The sequence below is a fragment of the Grampus griseus genome (assembly GCF_964374135.1).
Source record: "Grampus griseus genome assembly, chromosome: 9".
Lineage (NCBI taxonomy): Eukaryota > Metazoa > Chordata > Mammalia > Artiodactyla > Delphinidae > Grampus > Grampus griseus.
The window spans coordinates 10952567-10966670 of record NC_139003.1 but is presented as its reverse complement, the minus strand read 5'-3'; the positions used below and the strand labels follow the sequence as shown (position 1 = coordinate 10966670).

The window sequence follows — 14104 nt, the reverse complement described above, 5'->3', positions numbered from 1 at the left end:
TTTCTGATGTATCTGTGGGGAGGAAGGCGATCTCCGCGTCTTACTCTTGTGCCATCTTGAAGCTCCCCAATCAACAGTGCTATTTATTAATGGAGAACGCTGAATCAAAGTCACAAATAATGAGATTTTGTGTGGGTAATGCTGTTAGAGATAACATGCCTTTTTTTTTTTATGGTTTTAGACTCCCCAGGATAATTTCATATCCATGTTAAAGGTTTAATTTGTGGAACAAGTAGATGTAGACACAAGCAAAGGAAATAGCAGAATTGCATGCCATGGTCTCGAAGTATTTGAAAATAACATATATTCTTATCTGTAGTCTATTTCAACAAATGACAGCCAAGGGCATTCCTTGAACCATCGAAGTTAGAAATAGCTGCAGCTACACGATTCCCAACTCTGAAAAATTTCTTTGTTACCTCTTGTTTTTCCTTTTTTTCCTGGCAGTTCAGGCCAATTGCAAGTGCTCTTCACATTTATTTTGACCTTGATTCTTCTTTTAAAAAAAATAAATTTATTTATTTATTTATGGCTGAGTTGGGTCTTTGTTGCTGCATGCGGGCTTTCTCTAGTTGCGGTGAGCGGGGGCTACTCTTTGTTGTGGTGTGCGGCTTCTCATTGCAGTGGCTTCTCTTGTTGCGGAGCACAGACTCTAGGCACGCAGGCTTCAGTAGTTGCAGCATGCGGGCTCATTAGTTGCGGCACGCTGGCCCTAGAGTGTGCAGGCTTCAGTAATTGTGGCACGTGGGCTCAGTAGTTGTGGCACACGGGCTTAGTTACTCTGCAGTATGTGGGATCTTCCCAGACCAGGGATCGAACCCGTGTCCCCTGCATTGGCAGGCGGATTCTTAACCACTGCCCCACCAGGGAAGTCCCTGATCTTGATTATTTTAACCAGTTTCCCAAACCTTCATCATAATTTGCCCATGGCTCTCATTTTCCCTTCTCTGTCCATATCAAGCAACTTCAAATTCCTTGATCTTTTGATTTCCTTTGTGTTACTGGCTGTATTTTGTCTTGCATGATGTCTTTAAGCCCAGCTTTGGCACTGTGAACATTATTTCCTTCTTCAGATATGTGAGAGAGCAAGTTTATAACCAGGTCTGCCCAGTCTAGAATTAGGCACTTATCTTTAGGACTGAGGAAACCGTTCAAGCGAAACTTTAGCATCTAATTAAATTTTGGATAGTTAGGGATCAAAGAAGGAAAAGAATGACAGTTTTTAGGGGCTAGGGAAGTCATGCAGTATGTTCCTGGCGCCTGGGTCCAAGTGGGGAGGTTAGTTAAGGCACCACACAAATATTTTTTGCACCCCTGCTGCAGGAAAGGCCCTATTCTAAGACAGAAGATATAGCAGATAACAAGGAACACAAAGTCCAAACGCAAACTCTCAAGGACTTTATATTCCAGCAGAGGATCCACAGTGTTAAGCAACGAAGCACAGACTTAATTATGCCATTCAGGTGGGCGTCTGCTCAGTTCCTGCAGAATTGTATACTCCTAACTTCCCATGTTTATTGTTCAGAAACATAACTGGCTATTAAATATTCACTAGTCTTTAGGGCTTAAAGGTATGTTTAAAAGAAATAAATAATTAAGCTATGATTTATAATCTTAGTCTTATCCATTCCTTTTACAGTGAGTTAAAAACCCTTTTCAACCTTTGGACGAACACCGTATTATAATGTGAGATTTCTTGGTTCTCAGGGACTAACTATAGGTCTATTAGGAAAAATTTCTTATTTCTTAGCAATGGATAATCTCAGCTCCTTGCTGATGTTTTTCAAGTTGTTTGCAGAGATGGCCTTAGGTTTTCTTTTTTGTTTGCTATGTACTGTACAAAGCCCTTGCTTTCAGTGGTAGAATTAAGTACATAGGGAACAAGTCCTTGAATCTGTTTACTTATCCACTACCTGTGACGAAGAATGGTGTTGCCATGACCTCTCTCCCAGGTTGTAACTGTAGCTGTTGTGTGCACAGTGCTGAGATCGCAGATTAGCTCTGAGCCCCCGGGGGTGCCAGGGCAATGCAGAATAACTGATCGTGGCTGCGTGCAGAATTGTTCTGAAATGACACTCAGACCGGGGCTCATCAGAAAAGAAAACTGTGATTGATAAGTGGAATCTGCTGTGGGCAAGGAAGGGCGAACGTGTACTGTATGAGCCAGGAATTTTCCATTCCATATATATTGACACCCTGGGAATGGCTTGACCTTGTGGCTTCAGGTTTAATCTTCCCCGGGTATGGGGATCATTTATTCTATTTTGAGTAGAATGCTTTAGACACCATTTAGATAATCTAGCTCTCCTGCCCATTCCTAATGAAGTTAAATTGATTTTCTTATTCCCCAATAGGATCTCATTCAGCCTGCTGTCATTGGTGGCTTATTCCTCTTAGCCCACATCTGAGAATAAAAACTATCATTAAGTGGTGAAGATACAGTGGTAAACTATACTCACACTGTCCTAAACTTAGGAAAGACACGTATGCCTAATGCAGAACCCTTACACACACACACACACACTCACACACACACTCACACACACGCACAGTTTAAAAAATCCCTTTATGCATTTTACTTTACCCTTTTCTGTTTTTTTTTTCAATCTAGAATAGACTCCTGGGTGTTTTTCAATTTAGAGTAAAATTATTAGCATACACTGTGTGTGTGTGTGTGCGCGTGTAGAATAGATTACAAGACAGATTGTATTTCTTGTGGGTCATGGTCAATATAGTTTGAAAGTCACAATTCAGACCATACTCCTTTTATAATCCCAGAGCCTTAGGGGAGAGAAGAATAGTTTCTTGCCGCTTATGGACTGCACGTATAGCATCAGTCTCAGTCACACCAAATCCACGTGCTGCTTTACTTTGGTTGTTCAAGTAAAGCTTTGGAGGCATGAATTTGGGGCAGGAGTAGTAAGCAAGGTCCGCTTAAAATGCTTTCCACACATACGGAAGCACAACACGAAACCCTGAGCAGTTACCTTTATGAAGGCCCAGGCTGTCATGGCCCCCTTCTCCATGCTCTGACTGACCCCTGAACTAGTGAAACGGCCCTAGGTCCCATCCCAAGTGAAAACTGCTCTATGTCTGCTTAGCAAAAATTAAGGAACGAAGATGTATTATTCTGCCCGACCTGTGTCTGGGAGCGTGGTCCACCTCCAATTCCTCGGACAGCACACGAAACTTACTACATTTCATAGTCACTTGTGACTCTGACCAGGGTTTCCATAGCTGCAGCCATTTCCCAGCTGCCTGAAGAGTGATCACAGCTTATCTTCACTACTCAGTGACTTAGGCAGCCAGATGCCATTTTGGGGTGACCATCACTAGATTCATAAAAGCTATAAATCCGACGCATGAAGAGGAGAGACAGACCGCGGTCAAAAGGGCCAAGGAGCACAGGCCACTTTCCCGGCAGAGCCCAGCTTCCAGTTTCTCTTCTGGCTGCAAGTGGGAGGTCAGGATCCAGACTGAACATGGGGGCGGCAAGAGGGGCTGCCTGGGGAGGCCCAGAAGGTTCACTGGGGGCCCCTGAGGTCCATCGTCAGACTCCTTGTGTTAGTATAAAAGTAAATGGTTCCTTGTTTGAATGATGTGGTGAGGAAACACAAAAAGAGGATTCCCTGGTGGCGCAGTGGTTGAGCGTCCGCCTGCCGATGCAGGGGACACGGGTTCGTGCCCCGGTCCGGGAGGATCCCACATGCCGCGGAGCGGCTGGGCCCGTGAGCCATGGCCGCTGAGCCTGCGCGTCCGGAGCCTGTGCTCCGCAACGGGAGAGGCCACAACAGTGAGAGGCCCGCGTACCGCAAAAAAGAAAAAAAAAAAAAGAGGAAAATTGCACTTAGGTAGTTTTAAGGGCTAGAAAGGGGTCAAATACCTAGTTCTTCAGTAGCCTGGCAGGATTGGGAGAGGAGCCCTATACTTGAGGGGAAGGGCTTCCACGGGCCTCCAGTGGGTGGTCTGGGATGAATCTCAGTGCTTTTGTTCCCCCCTCACCTTCAGCAAACTGTATTCTTCTTGTCAAGTATCTGCTTATTAACACTGGTAAAATTTTCAGGGTACATAGGGCACGACTCTTTTGCAGTAAAATCTTAAAACGGTGGACATATTTTCAGATTCCGTATGTTGTGAATCCATTTTTAGTAATGAACAGGTAACAGCTGAGCCTGAAACTGTAAGTGAACCAGCACTCAGTATCAGGTACTGGGAGGGCCCTTTCCCAGTGTCCTTCCTCTTTCTAGCTTCTTCTGGCGCAGGCGCTGGCTGAGGCAGTGGCTTGGAGGTCTTATGTTATATTTTCCCGTTGGAGGTTCTGAGTTAAATGGGCCAGCTTAGGAGCTAGTGCTTGACTGAGCTTTCTTCTAGCTATTTTTTAAAATTTATTTCATTTAAATTGAAGTATAGTTTATTTACAATGTTTCAGGTGTACAGCAAAGTGATCCAATTTTATATATATGTATCTATTCTTTTCCAGATTCTTTTCCATTATAGGTTATTACAAGATATTGACTATAGTTCCCTGTGCTATACAGTGGGTCCTTGTTGTTTACCTATTTTATATGTGGTAGTGTGCATCTGTTAACCCCAAATTCCCAATTTATCTCTCCCCCACCCCTTCCCCCTTGGTAACATAAGTTTGTCTCTAGCTCCTGCCTTCTTTACAGTTGTCTCTGTTGTGGGTGGGAGGAGACACTAGGGGGACAGAAGCTCTGGGCTCTGCATCTGTGCTAAGAGGCAGAAGGGCCTAGAACCGGGCCTTCCACTGTAGTACTGACTGTACGATGTGCGACTCTCACCTGTGCTCTGAGCCCTTCTCTTACTCTTCCCCAGGGTTCTTCCTCCACCAGTTTTCTTCACTTTCTCTACCACGGAAGCGCCTTCCCTCTGTTGGCTCTTTTTTCTCCAGCATGTAACAATCTTTGAAAGCAATCTACCTGTCCTTCCTTTCTAAGTCCGACAAGGTAAACAGGTGCTACCTATAATCCCTACTTTATAGATGGGGCAATGGGTCCAGAGAGATTAAGTGTAAACATGTGGCACATGTGCTCTAGAAAGTAACTTCCATGGAGGTTAGAGAAAGTGTTGACAACAACACTGGGTTGCCTCCCCAAAATCAGAGGCGTGAAGAACTATACCTATTAATCATCTTTTGAGCAAGTTTTTTTTTTGTACAGAAACACTGATTAGGAAAGACTGGTCATTATAAACTACAGTTGAGAAAATGGATTGTTTTCTTAAAAACTGACCACAGGCACATGGATAACTAAATATTTTTATTTGACATCTGGATTCAATTTCACATATATTTGCATAAATTATGAATAATTATCTCTAATGATTGACTATGCACAACTGCATGCTAGTTCACCTGATCCCACTTTCACTCTCCACTTACAAGGCAACCGTCACTGTTGTAGCACCAGAAAGAAGAGAGCTGCTGGTCCCTTTCCTTACGGCAACACCGGCTTTGTGCTATGTAAAGCTGCTGGGCAGGTTCTACCTGTTTTAAATTTTAATAATCAGGCCAATCATTTTTAAATTTATTATGAAAAGATAATACCAAAAAACATTAAGGCCAGAATAAAATGCAGTTCTAGCATCCCAAGCTAGAAGGAATTATTTTTTCAGTGAAAGGGAATACATATAATACAGAAAGAGCTAATATTATTAGACAGAAGTAGCCTTTGGTGTTAAGCAATTAAGGATGAACAGGAGGAGGGTTATGTGCTGGACAGCACGGAGCCTCAACAGAGCCTTCTCAGGTTCAAACCTAAAAACAGTTTTCTAGGGCTTCCCTGGTGGCGCAGTGGTTGGGAGTCCGCCTGCCGATGCGGGGGAACGCGCGTTCGTGCCCCGGTCCGGGAGGATCCCACATGCCGCGGAGCAGCTGGGCCCGTGAGCCATGGCCGCTGAGCCTGCGCGTCCGGAGCCTATGCTCCGCAACGGGAGAGGCCACAACAGTGAGAGGCCCGCGTACCGCAAAAATAAAAGCCAACAGTTTTCTAGGATACATGGAACGATTAGTAACATAAGAATGATCAGTCCTTAATTTTAGAGTGGAATAATCCACATTAGTTTTCCAACTGAGTGTAATTTACTTTCTTAAGAAATAATGATTTCCCCCCGTCACTGTACAATTGAGATCTGTCATTCATAATGTTTATGAATATAACATATTTAAACATATTTAAAACTAGCAGGCTTCTCAGGGACAGGTTTAGATTCCTGCCAACCAAGGTGAACTGTTCTTGTGGAGCATGAAGTTGTTGGCAAATGAGGTCAGAGGCACAGCTGTGGAGGTCAGTCATGGGTGTTTTTGATGGCCATGGTCCAGAGGAGGGGATGGTCTGTTTCCACAGTCACAACACCAGATCCATCGTAGGTATTGGAAGTGCTGACCAGTGTTCCGAAACTAATCCTATGATTTGCTGTAAGAAAATAAGAAAACAAGTTTGGTGAGAGCCAAGCTCCCTCCAGTGGAGAATGGCTTTGTCAAGAGTTACCAAAAAGCAATTAAGCACACACTTCGATAGATGATCTGTAAAATGCGGGATAGGTTAACTTAATACCTGCCCTGCAAACAGACTCTACCTTTTTTTTCTCCTGTGCTTATACAGTTAGGCCCCCACCAGCCATCTGCTTCATACCGAGGAGTGTACGTATGTCAATCCCAATCTCTGGCGGGGAATGGGGAGTTAGTGTTTAATGGGGGCAGTGTTTCAGTTTAGGAGAAAAATTCAGTAGCTGGATGAGGGTGAGAGTTGCACAACAGTATGAATGTACTTACAGCCACTGAACTGTACAGTTAAATATGGTTAAAACAGTATGTTTTATGTGACTCTTACCACAATAAAATTTTTTTTTTTAAATGTGGGATAGGTGAAATGTATGATATGAGATTCTAAACCTGAAAGTTTCTATAGCTTGTTATAACCAGTCTTCCTGGAGTTGGTTATTGGTTATTTACCAGTTTGGGATATATGTCACTCTCAATACTAAATTTCATTAATTTTTTTTTTTTTTTTTCTTTACCAGTTGTAAAACCAAAACCCATTTCTGTAATAGGTTACTTCCTTGCCTGGGTGCAATTTTAATTTTCTTGATGTCCGAATTAACTTTTTTTTTTTTTTTTTTTTTTTTGCGGTACGCGGGCCTCTCACTGTTGTGGCCTCTCCCGTTGCGGAGCACAGGCTCCAGATGCGCAGGCTCAGCGGCCATGGCTCACGGGCCCAGCCGCTCTGCGGCATGTGGGATTCTCCCGGATCGGGGCACGAACCCGTGTCCCCTGCATCGGCAGGCGGACTCTCAACCACTGCGCCACCAGGGAAGCCCCAGAATTAACATTTTTATATTTGACTAAGCTCTATAAAAATACAGTTTTAGTTTTAATTATAAATGATATGGGGCAGAAAGCTAATTACTTAAAAAAAAAAACATGGGATTTTGGTCATTTTTTCTCATAAAGAAAAGCCAAAGTGAACAAGGCTTGCTTTCTGTAAAATTAATCAGAACTGGGAGGTCAAAAAGCAGACTTCCAAATGTGTAATCTTGAGCGTGCCACTTAAACTCAGCATACAATGAGGGCACAAGATGAGATAATCCTTTAAATTACTTAATTATGAAAATAAAGGCTTTGGAGTTAAGGTATATTATTAGAATTTATATATATTTATAAATTACATAATTACATATAAATTACGTTTATATATATATATATTTCCTATCAAGTTCGTTGAAATTAATGCCTGGGCATCCATTGATAACCTCACTTCCCTTTGCTTATAAAAGAGCAGTTCACGGTATCAACATGACTTGAAACCATGACTGTCCTGCAAACATTCCTTGATAATCAGTACTGATTCCTTAGCTAAGAAATTAGAAAGAGAAAAGTAAACAAATGTTATGGAGAGAAATAAACAAATGTCAGAGTCAGAAAAGGCCCCTTTTCCTTCAAACAAAGTTCAACTATGAAGTTACACAGCTTTGGAGTAAATAATTCAATTATAACGGTCACTTCCCGCTAGAGGGAGCCTGTTATCTTTCTGAGGAAATCTTGAAAAGGCAATTTAAAAATTCAGAAGTAGTATTATAGGATAATATAACATCAGTAATTCACACAGTTTACTTATTAAAACTCAAACTATTTCTTTACTAGTTACTAACGTGATTAGTAAACTGTCAACACGTTTACTAATGCAAACATGAAGTTATAAAGTAAAACTACAGGAATACAAGTGTGAACCTCGTGTGACTGTTGCCCTAACAGGTAACTCAGTGCAAGAAGCTTTCGCCTCTCAGTAATCTGGAGCTTTTCTGAGATGATGTTTCTGAATGATATTTATGATAAGCATAGAAATTTACAAATCCAGACACTATTACATAGATAGTGAGTCTGTCAGGGAAAGAAGCCTTGCTGCTCTCCTGAAGGGTGACCACGCCTGGAATCCGGGTGCACCAGATCCCTACTGACATCCATCCCAGGCCCAGGGTTCCCAACAGCCCTCTGAGGAAGGGCTGGGGAACAGTTTACACATTTCATACCATTTATTCAGAAGGGCAATTTAGGGTGCTTCAGTGGACCAGCTTTACAGTGGAAACCCCCCAGGGAAGCACCAGGTGCACACAGCCCACCTGAACGCGGAACAGTGCGTTTAAGATTCTGGCAGCTGATTAAGTTAAAATCCTGTTTTTTACCTGGGCTCAAAGGACATGAGTGCAAAATTATTTCTCTAGTTTGTAGTTGCACGTAAATTCCTTTCTGATTTTCTGAAGGTAGACTATGGATTTTGGATTATCCTAGGTAGACAACTATATTATATATGTTGGCTTTTCTAAGACATTGTTGCATCTTAATTAATTCTTAAATGGGAAAAGAAGTGAAAAAGCTTTATTAGGGTATGAGAAGGTACAGTTTTTACTTTGCATGAAATATATAAGGCCATTATTATCCAGGCTTATAAATCATGTTTTCTTTGTATTTTGTAATGTTAAAAGAACCAGTTATTAAACATTTCTTAGTTGGCTTTGGGCTGCTGTAACAAAATGCCATAGGCTGGGTTGCTTAAATAGCAGACATTATTGCTCACAGTTCCGGAGCTTGGGAAGTCCTAGATCACGGTGCCAACATGGTTGAGTTCTGGTAAGAACTGTCTTCTTGGCTGGTTTTCAGACAGCTGCCTTCTTGCTGTATCCTCATATGGTGGAGAGATCTCCTGCCTCTTCCTCTTTTTATAAGGGCACTAATCCATCATGAGGGTCCCACCCTCATGACCTAATCCAACCCTAATTATCTCCCAAAGGCCCTGCCTCCAAATACCATCACATTGGGGGTTATGGCTTCAATATGTGAATTTGGGGGGACTCAAATACTCAGTCCATAACAATAGTTACAATTAATTAAAGGTTACAGTGAAATTCATTTGATTATCTCCAACTTTATGGAAAGTAGAATAAAAATGATAGAAAAAAAAGATGAATAAACTGAAACACAAAATCATGAAATTCTATTGACTATGTCACTACAATTATTTTGGAGTATGTTTTCTCCAAAGAATCATGCTTTTGGACAAAACTTTCAAAAGTCTCCCTTAGAAGAAAATCTCTTTTTTTTTTTTAAAGAAAATATTTGGAATTAATACTGAACTCCCCTCTCCCCAGATGTTTGAGGGTCAATCATGAAATAAAATACATAAGACTGACAGATAACTTCCTGCAGATAGCAATACAACAATTACTTCCTTTTATTATTTTTTCTTCCAGTTTTATTGAGATAATTGACATATAATAACACTGTATAAACTTAAGGTGTATAGCAAAATGACTTGACATATGTATATATTGTGAAATGATTACCAAAATAAGTTTAGTTAACATCCATCACCTTATATAATTACATTTTTTTTTCCTTGTGAGAACTTTGGTGTCTACTCTCTTACTAACTTTCAAATATACAATACAGCCTTGGCAATGATACTCATCATGTTGAACATTACACAGCCAGTACTTAAATTTGTCTTAAAACTGGAAGTCGATATCTTTTGACCACCTTCACCTCATTCTCTCCACCCTCTGCCTCTGGTAACCACAAATCTGATCCTTTTTTCTATAAATTTGAGTTTTTTAGCTACCACATATAAGTGAGATGGTACAGTATGTGTCTTTCTCTGTGTGACATTTCATTTAGCATAATGCCCTCAAGGTCCATTCATATTGTTGCAAATAGCAGAGTTTCCTTTTTATGGCTGAACAGTATTCCACTGTATATACACCACATCTTTATCTATTCATCTGTCGGTGGAAACTTAGGTTGTTTCCATGTCTTGGCTATTGTAAGTAATGCTGTAATGAACATGAACATGGGAGTGCAGTTATCTTTTTGACATAGTGATTTTGTTTCCTTTGGATATATACCCAGAAGTAGGACTGCTGGTAATATGGTAGTTTTATTTTTTTGAGAAACCTCCATACTGTTTTCCATAGTGGCTGTACCAATTTACATTCCCACCAACAGTGCACAAAGGTTCCCTTCTCTCCATATCCTCTCCAGAACTTGTTCTCTTGTCTTTTTGATGACAGCCAATCTAATAGGTATGAGGTCATAACTTATTGTGGTTTTGATTTGATTTCCCTGACTAGTGTTGTTATCTACCCTTTTCATGTACCTATTGGCCATCTGTATGTCTTCTTGGAAAAATGTCTATTCAGGTCCTTTGGCCATTTTTAACTTATTTTTTTTTCTTTTGAGTTGTGTGAGTTCTTTATATATTTTGAATATTAACCCCTTCTCAGATATGATTTGCAAATATCTTACCCCATTGCTTAGGTTGTCTTTTCATTTTGCTATCGTTTCTTGTGCTGTGCAGAAGCTTTTTAGTTTGGTGTAGTCCCACTTGTTTATTTTTTATTTCGTTGCTTGTGCTTTAGTCTTTTGTGCTTTGGTCTTTTGCCAAGACCCATGTCAAAAAGCTTTATTCCTGGGTTTTCTTCCAGGAGTTTTATGGTTTCAGGTCTTATGTTTAATTTCTTAATCCATTTTGAGTTAATTTTTGGGAGTGATGTAAAATAGGGATCTAGTTTTACTCTTTTACATGTGACTATCCAATTTCCCAGCACCATTTATTAAAAGGACTGTCTTTTCTCCATCAAGTATTCTTGGCTCTCTTTTCATGTTAGCTCACTGTATGTGTTGGTTCTCAATTCTGTTGTATTGGTTTATGTGTCTGTTTTTATGCCAGTACCGTAATGCTTTTATTATTATATCTTTATAATATAGTTTGAATTCAGGAAGTGTGATACCTCCAGCTTTGTTGTTCTTTCTCAGGATTGCTTTGGCTGTTCAGGGTCTTTTGTAGTTTCATATGAATTTTAGGATTTCTCTTCTGTAAAAAGTGCCATTGGAATCTTGATGGGGATTGCAATGAATCTATAGGTGGCTTTGGGTGGTATAGATATTTTAACAATATTAATTCTTCCAATCCATGAGCATGGAATATCTTTCCATTTATTTTAGTCTTCAATTTCTTTCATCAATGTATTATAGTTTTCAGTGTAGAGATCTTTCATCTCCTTGGTTAAATTTATTCCTAAGTATTTTATTGTTCTTGATGATATTGTAAATGAGATTATTTTTCAGATAACTCATTCTTAGTGTGTAGAAATACTTTTGATTTTTGTATGTTGAATTCTGTATCTTGCAACTTTACTAAATTCATTGATCTAACAGTTTTTTTTTTTTTGGTTCAGTGTTTAGGCTTTTCTATACATAAAATCATGTCATCTACAAACAGATAATTTTGGGTCTTCCTTTTCAATTTGGAAGGCTTTTCTTTCTTTTTGTTGCCTGCTTTCTCTGGCTTGGACTTCCAGTGCCATGTTGAATAGAAGTGGTGAGAGTGGACATCCTTGTCCTGTTGGAAAAGCCTTCAGTCTTTCACCATGGAGTATGATGTTAGCTGTGGGCTTGATATATATGGCCTTACTTTACTGTATTGAGGTGCATTCCTTTTCTATAGTTAGTTTGTTGAGAGTTTTTATCATGAATAGATGTTAAATTATGTCAAATGCTTTTTCTGCATCTATTGAGATGATCATATGATTTTTATCTTTCATTCTATTAATGTAATATATCACATTTATTGATTTGCATATATTGAACCATCCTTGCATCCCAGGGATGAATCCTACTTGGTCATGGTATATGATCCTTTTAATGTGCTGCTGAATTAGGTTTGCTGTTTTGTTGAGAATTTTTGCATCTATATTCATCAGGGATATTGGCCTGTGGTTTTCTTTTCTTGTAATGTCCTATTTGGCTTTGATATCAGGGTAATACTAGCCTTGTAAAATGAGTTTGGACGTGTTCTCTCCTCTTCAGTATTTCTGGATATTTTGAGAAGGACTGCTGTTAATTCTTCATTAAATGTTTGGTAAAATTTACCAGTGAAGACATCTGGTCCTGGACTTTGTTTGGGAGATTTTTGATTAACAATTCAATACCCTACTAGTAATTGGTCTGTTCAGATTTTCTAGTTCTTCCTAATTCAGTCATGATAGGTTCTAGGTTTCTAGTAATTTATCCACCTTTTCTATGTGTTGGTGTATAGTTGGTCACTGAAGACTCTTATGAACCTTTGTATTTCTATATTATCAGTTGTAATGTCCCCTCTTTCATTTAAAATTTTGTTAGCTTGGGATCTCTCTCTTCCCCTTGGTTAGTCTCAATAAAGATTTGTCTGTTTTGTTTACCTTTTCAAAGAGCCAGCCCTTAGTTTTATTCAGTTTTCTCTATTTCTTTCCTGGTCTCTATTTATTTATGCTCTAAACTTTATTTCCTTTTTTGGCCAACTTTGGGCTTAGTTTGTTCTTCATCTTCTAGATCCTTGAGGTGTAAAAGTTCGGTTTATTTGAGATCTTTCTATTTCTTGAGGTACGCACTTACAGATATGAACTTCCCTCTGAGACCTGCTTTTGCTGCATCCCATAAGTTTGTATGTTTTGCTCCCATTTTCATTTGTCTCAAGATACTTTTAAATTTCTCATTTAATTTCATCTTAGATCGATCTACTGGTTGTTCAGGATAGTACTGTTTAATTTCCATGTATTCATGAGTTATCCAGTTTTACTCCTTTTACCAATTTCTGGTTTCATACCATTGTGGTCAGAGGAGATATTAGGTATGATTTTAGTCTTGGTTAATTTGCTAAGACTTGTTTTGTGGCCTAATGCATGATCTATGCTAGAAAATGTTCTGTGTGCATTTGAGAAGAATGTGTATCCTGCTGTTGTCAGACAAAGTATTCTGTATATGTCTGTTACAACTTAGTCAACAGTGTTGTTCAAATCCATTGTTTCCTTATTGATTTTCTGTCTGAATGATCTATTGGTTATTGAATGTGGGGTATTAAAGTCCCCAACTATTTGTTGTTGTTTATTTGTTTATTTCTCCTTATAATTCTGTTAATGTTTGCTTTATATAGTTAGGTGCTCTGATGTTGGGTGGGTGCATAAATATTTACAATTGGTGTATCTTTTTGATGGATTGACCCCTTCATTGTTATATAGTGAAGTTCTTTCTCTTTCTGTCATTTTTAGCTTAACGTCTATTTTGTCTGATATGAGTATAGCTACCTTTGTTTTTTCTTCGTTATCATTTGCTTGAAATATCTTTCTCCATCCTTTCAGTCTCAGTCTGTGTCTTTGAAGCTAAAGTGAGTCTCCTGTAGGCAGTATATTGTTTGATATTGTTTTTAAGTCATTCGTCCAATTTTGTATCTTTGATTGGAGAATTTTATCCATTATGCTTAAAGCAATTATTGATGGATAAGGATTTACTATTGCCATTTTCTTACTTGTTTTGCTGACTGTTTTGTAGCTCTGTTGTTCCTTGCTTCTTATTCTGCTGTCTTCTTTTGTGTTGATGACTTTTTTTGTATTGGTATACTTTCACTTGATCCTGATCTTTTCTGTAATAGGTTTTTCCTCTGTGGTTACCATGAGCCTTATATAAACTATCTTATATTTATAATATCCTATTTTAAGCTGACGACAACTTAACTTCAATAGCATCTCTAAAATTACAATTTACTTCTCCCCCATCACG

General features: G+C 39.3%; 1 protein-coding gene across 3 annotated transcripts in view; it reads right to left on the bottom strand.

The window, feature by feature from the left end:
• Positions 1-14104, bottom strand: part of TPK1 (thiamin pyrophosphokinase 1) — a 341016-nt gene that overhangs the window by 1540 nt on the left and 325372 nt on the right. For 2 of the 3 annotated variants that reach the window (XM_082661975.1, XM_082661976.1), the window contains one exon: positions 5295-6434. The exons of the other annotated variant lie outside the window; for it this stretch is intronic. In XM_082661975.1, coding sequence (XP_082518101.1) covers positions 6307-6434 — 128 coding nt within the window. In that variant the 3' untranslated portion in view covers positions 5295-6306. Of the gene's footprint in view, positions 1-5294; positions 6435-14104 lie in introns of those variants that run through there. 3 annotated transcript variants of the gene reach the window in all.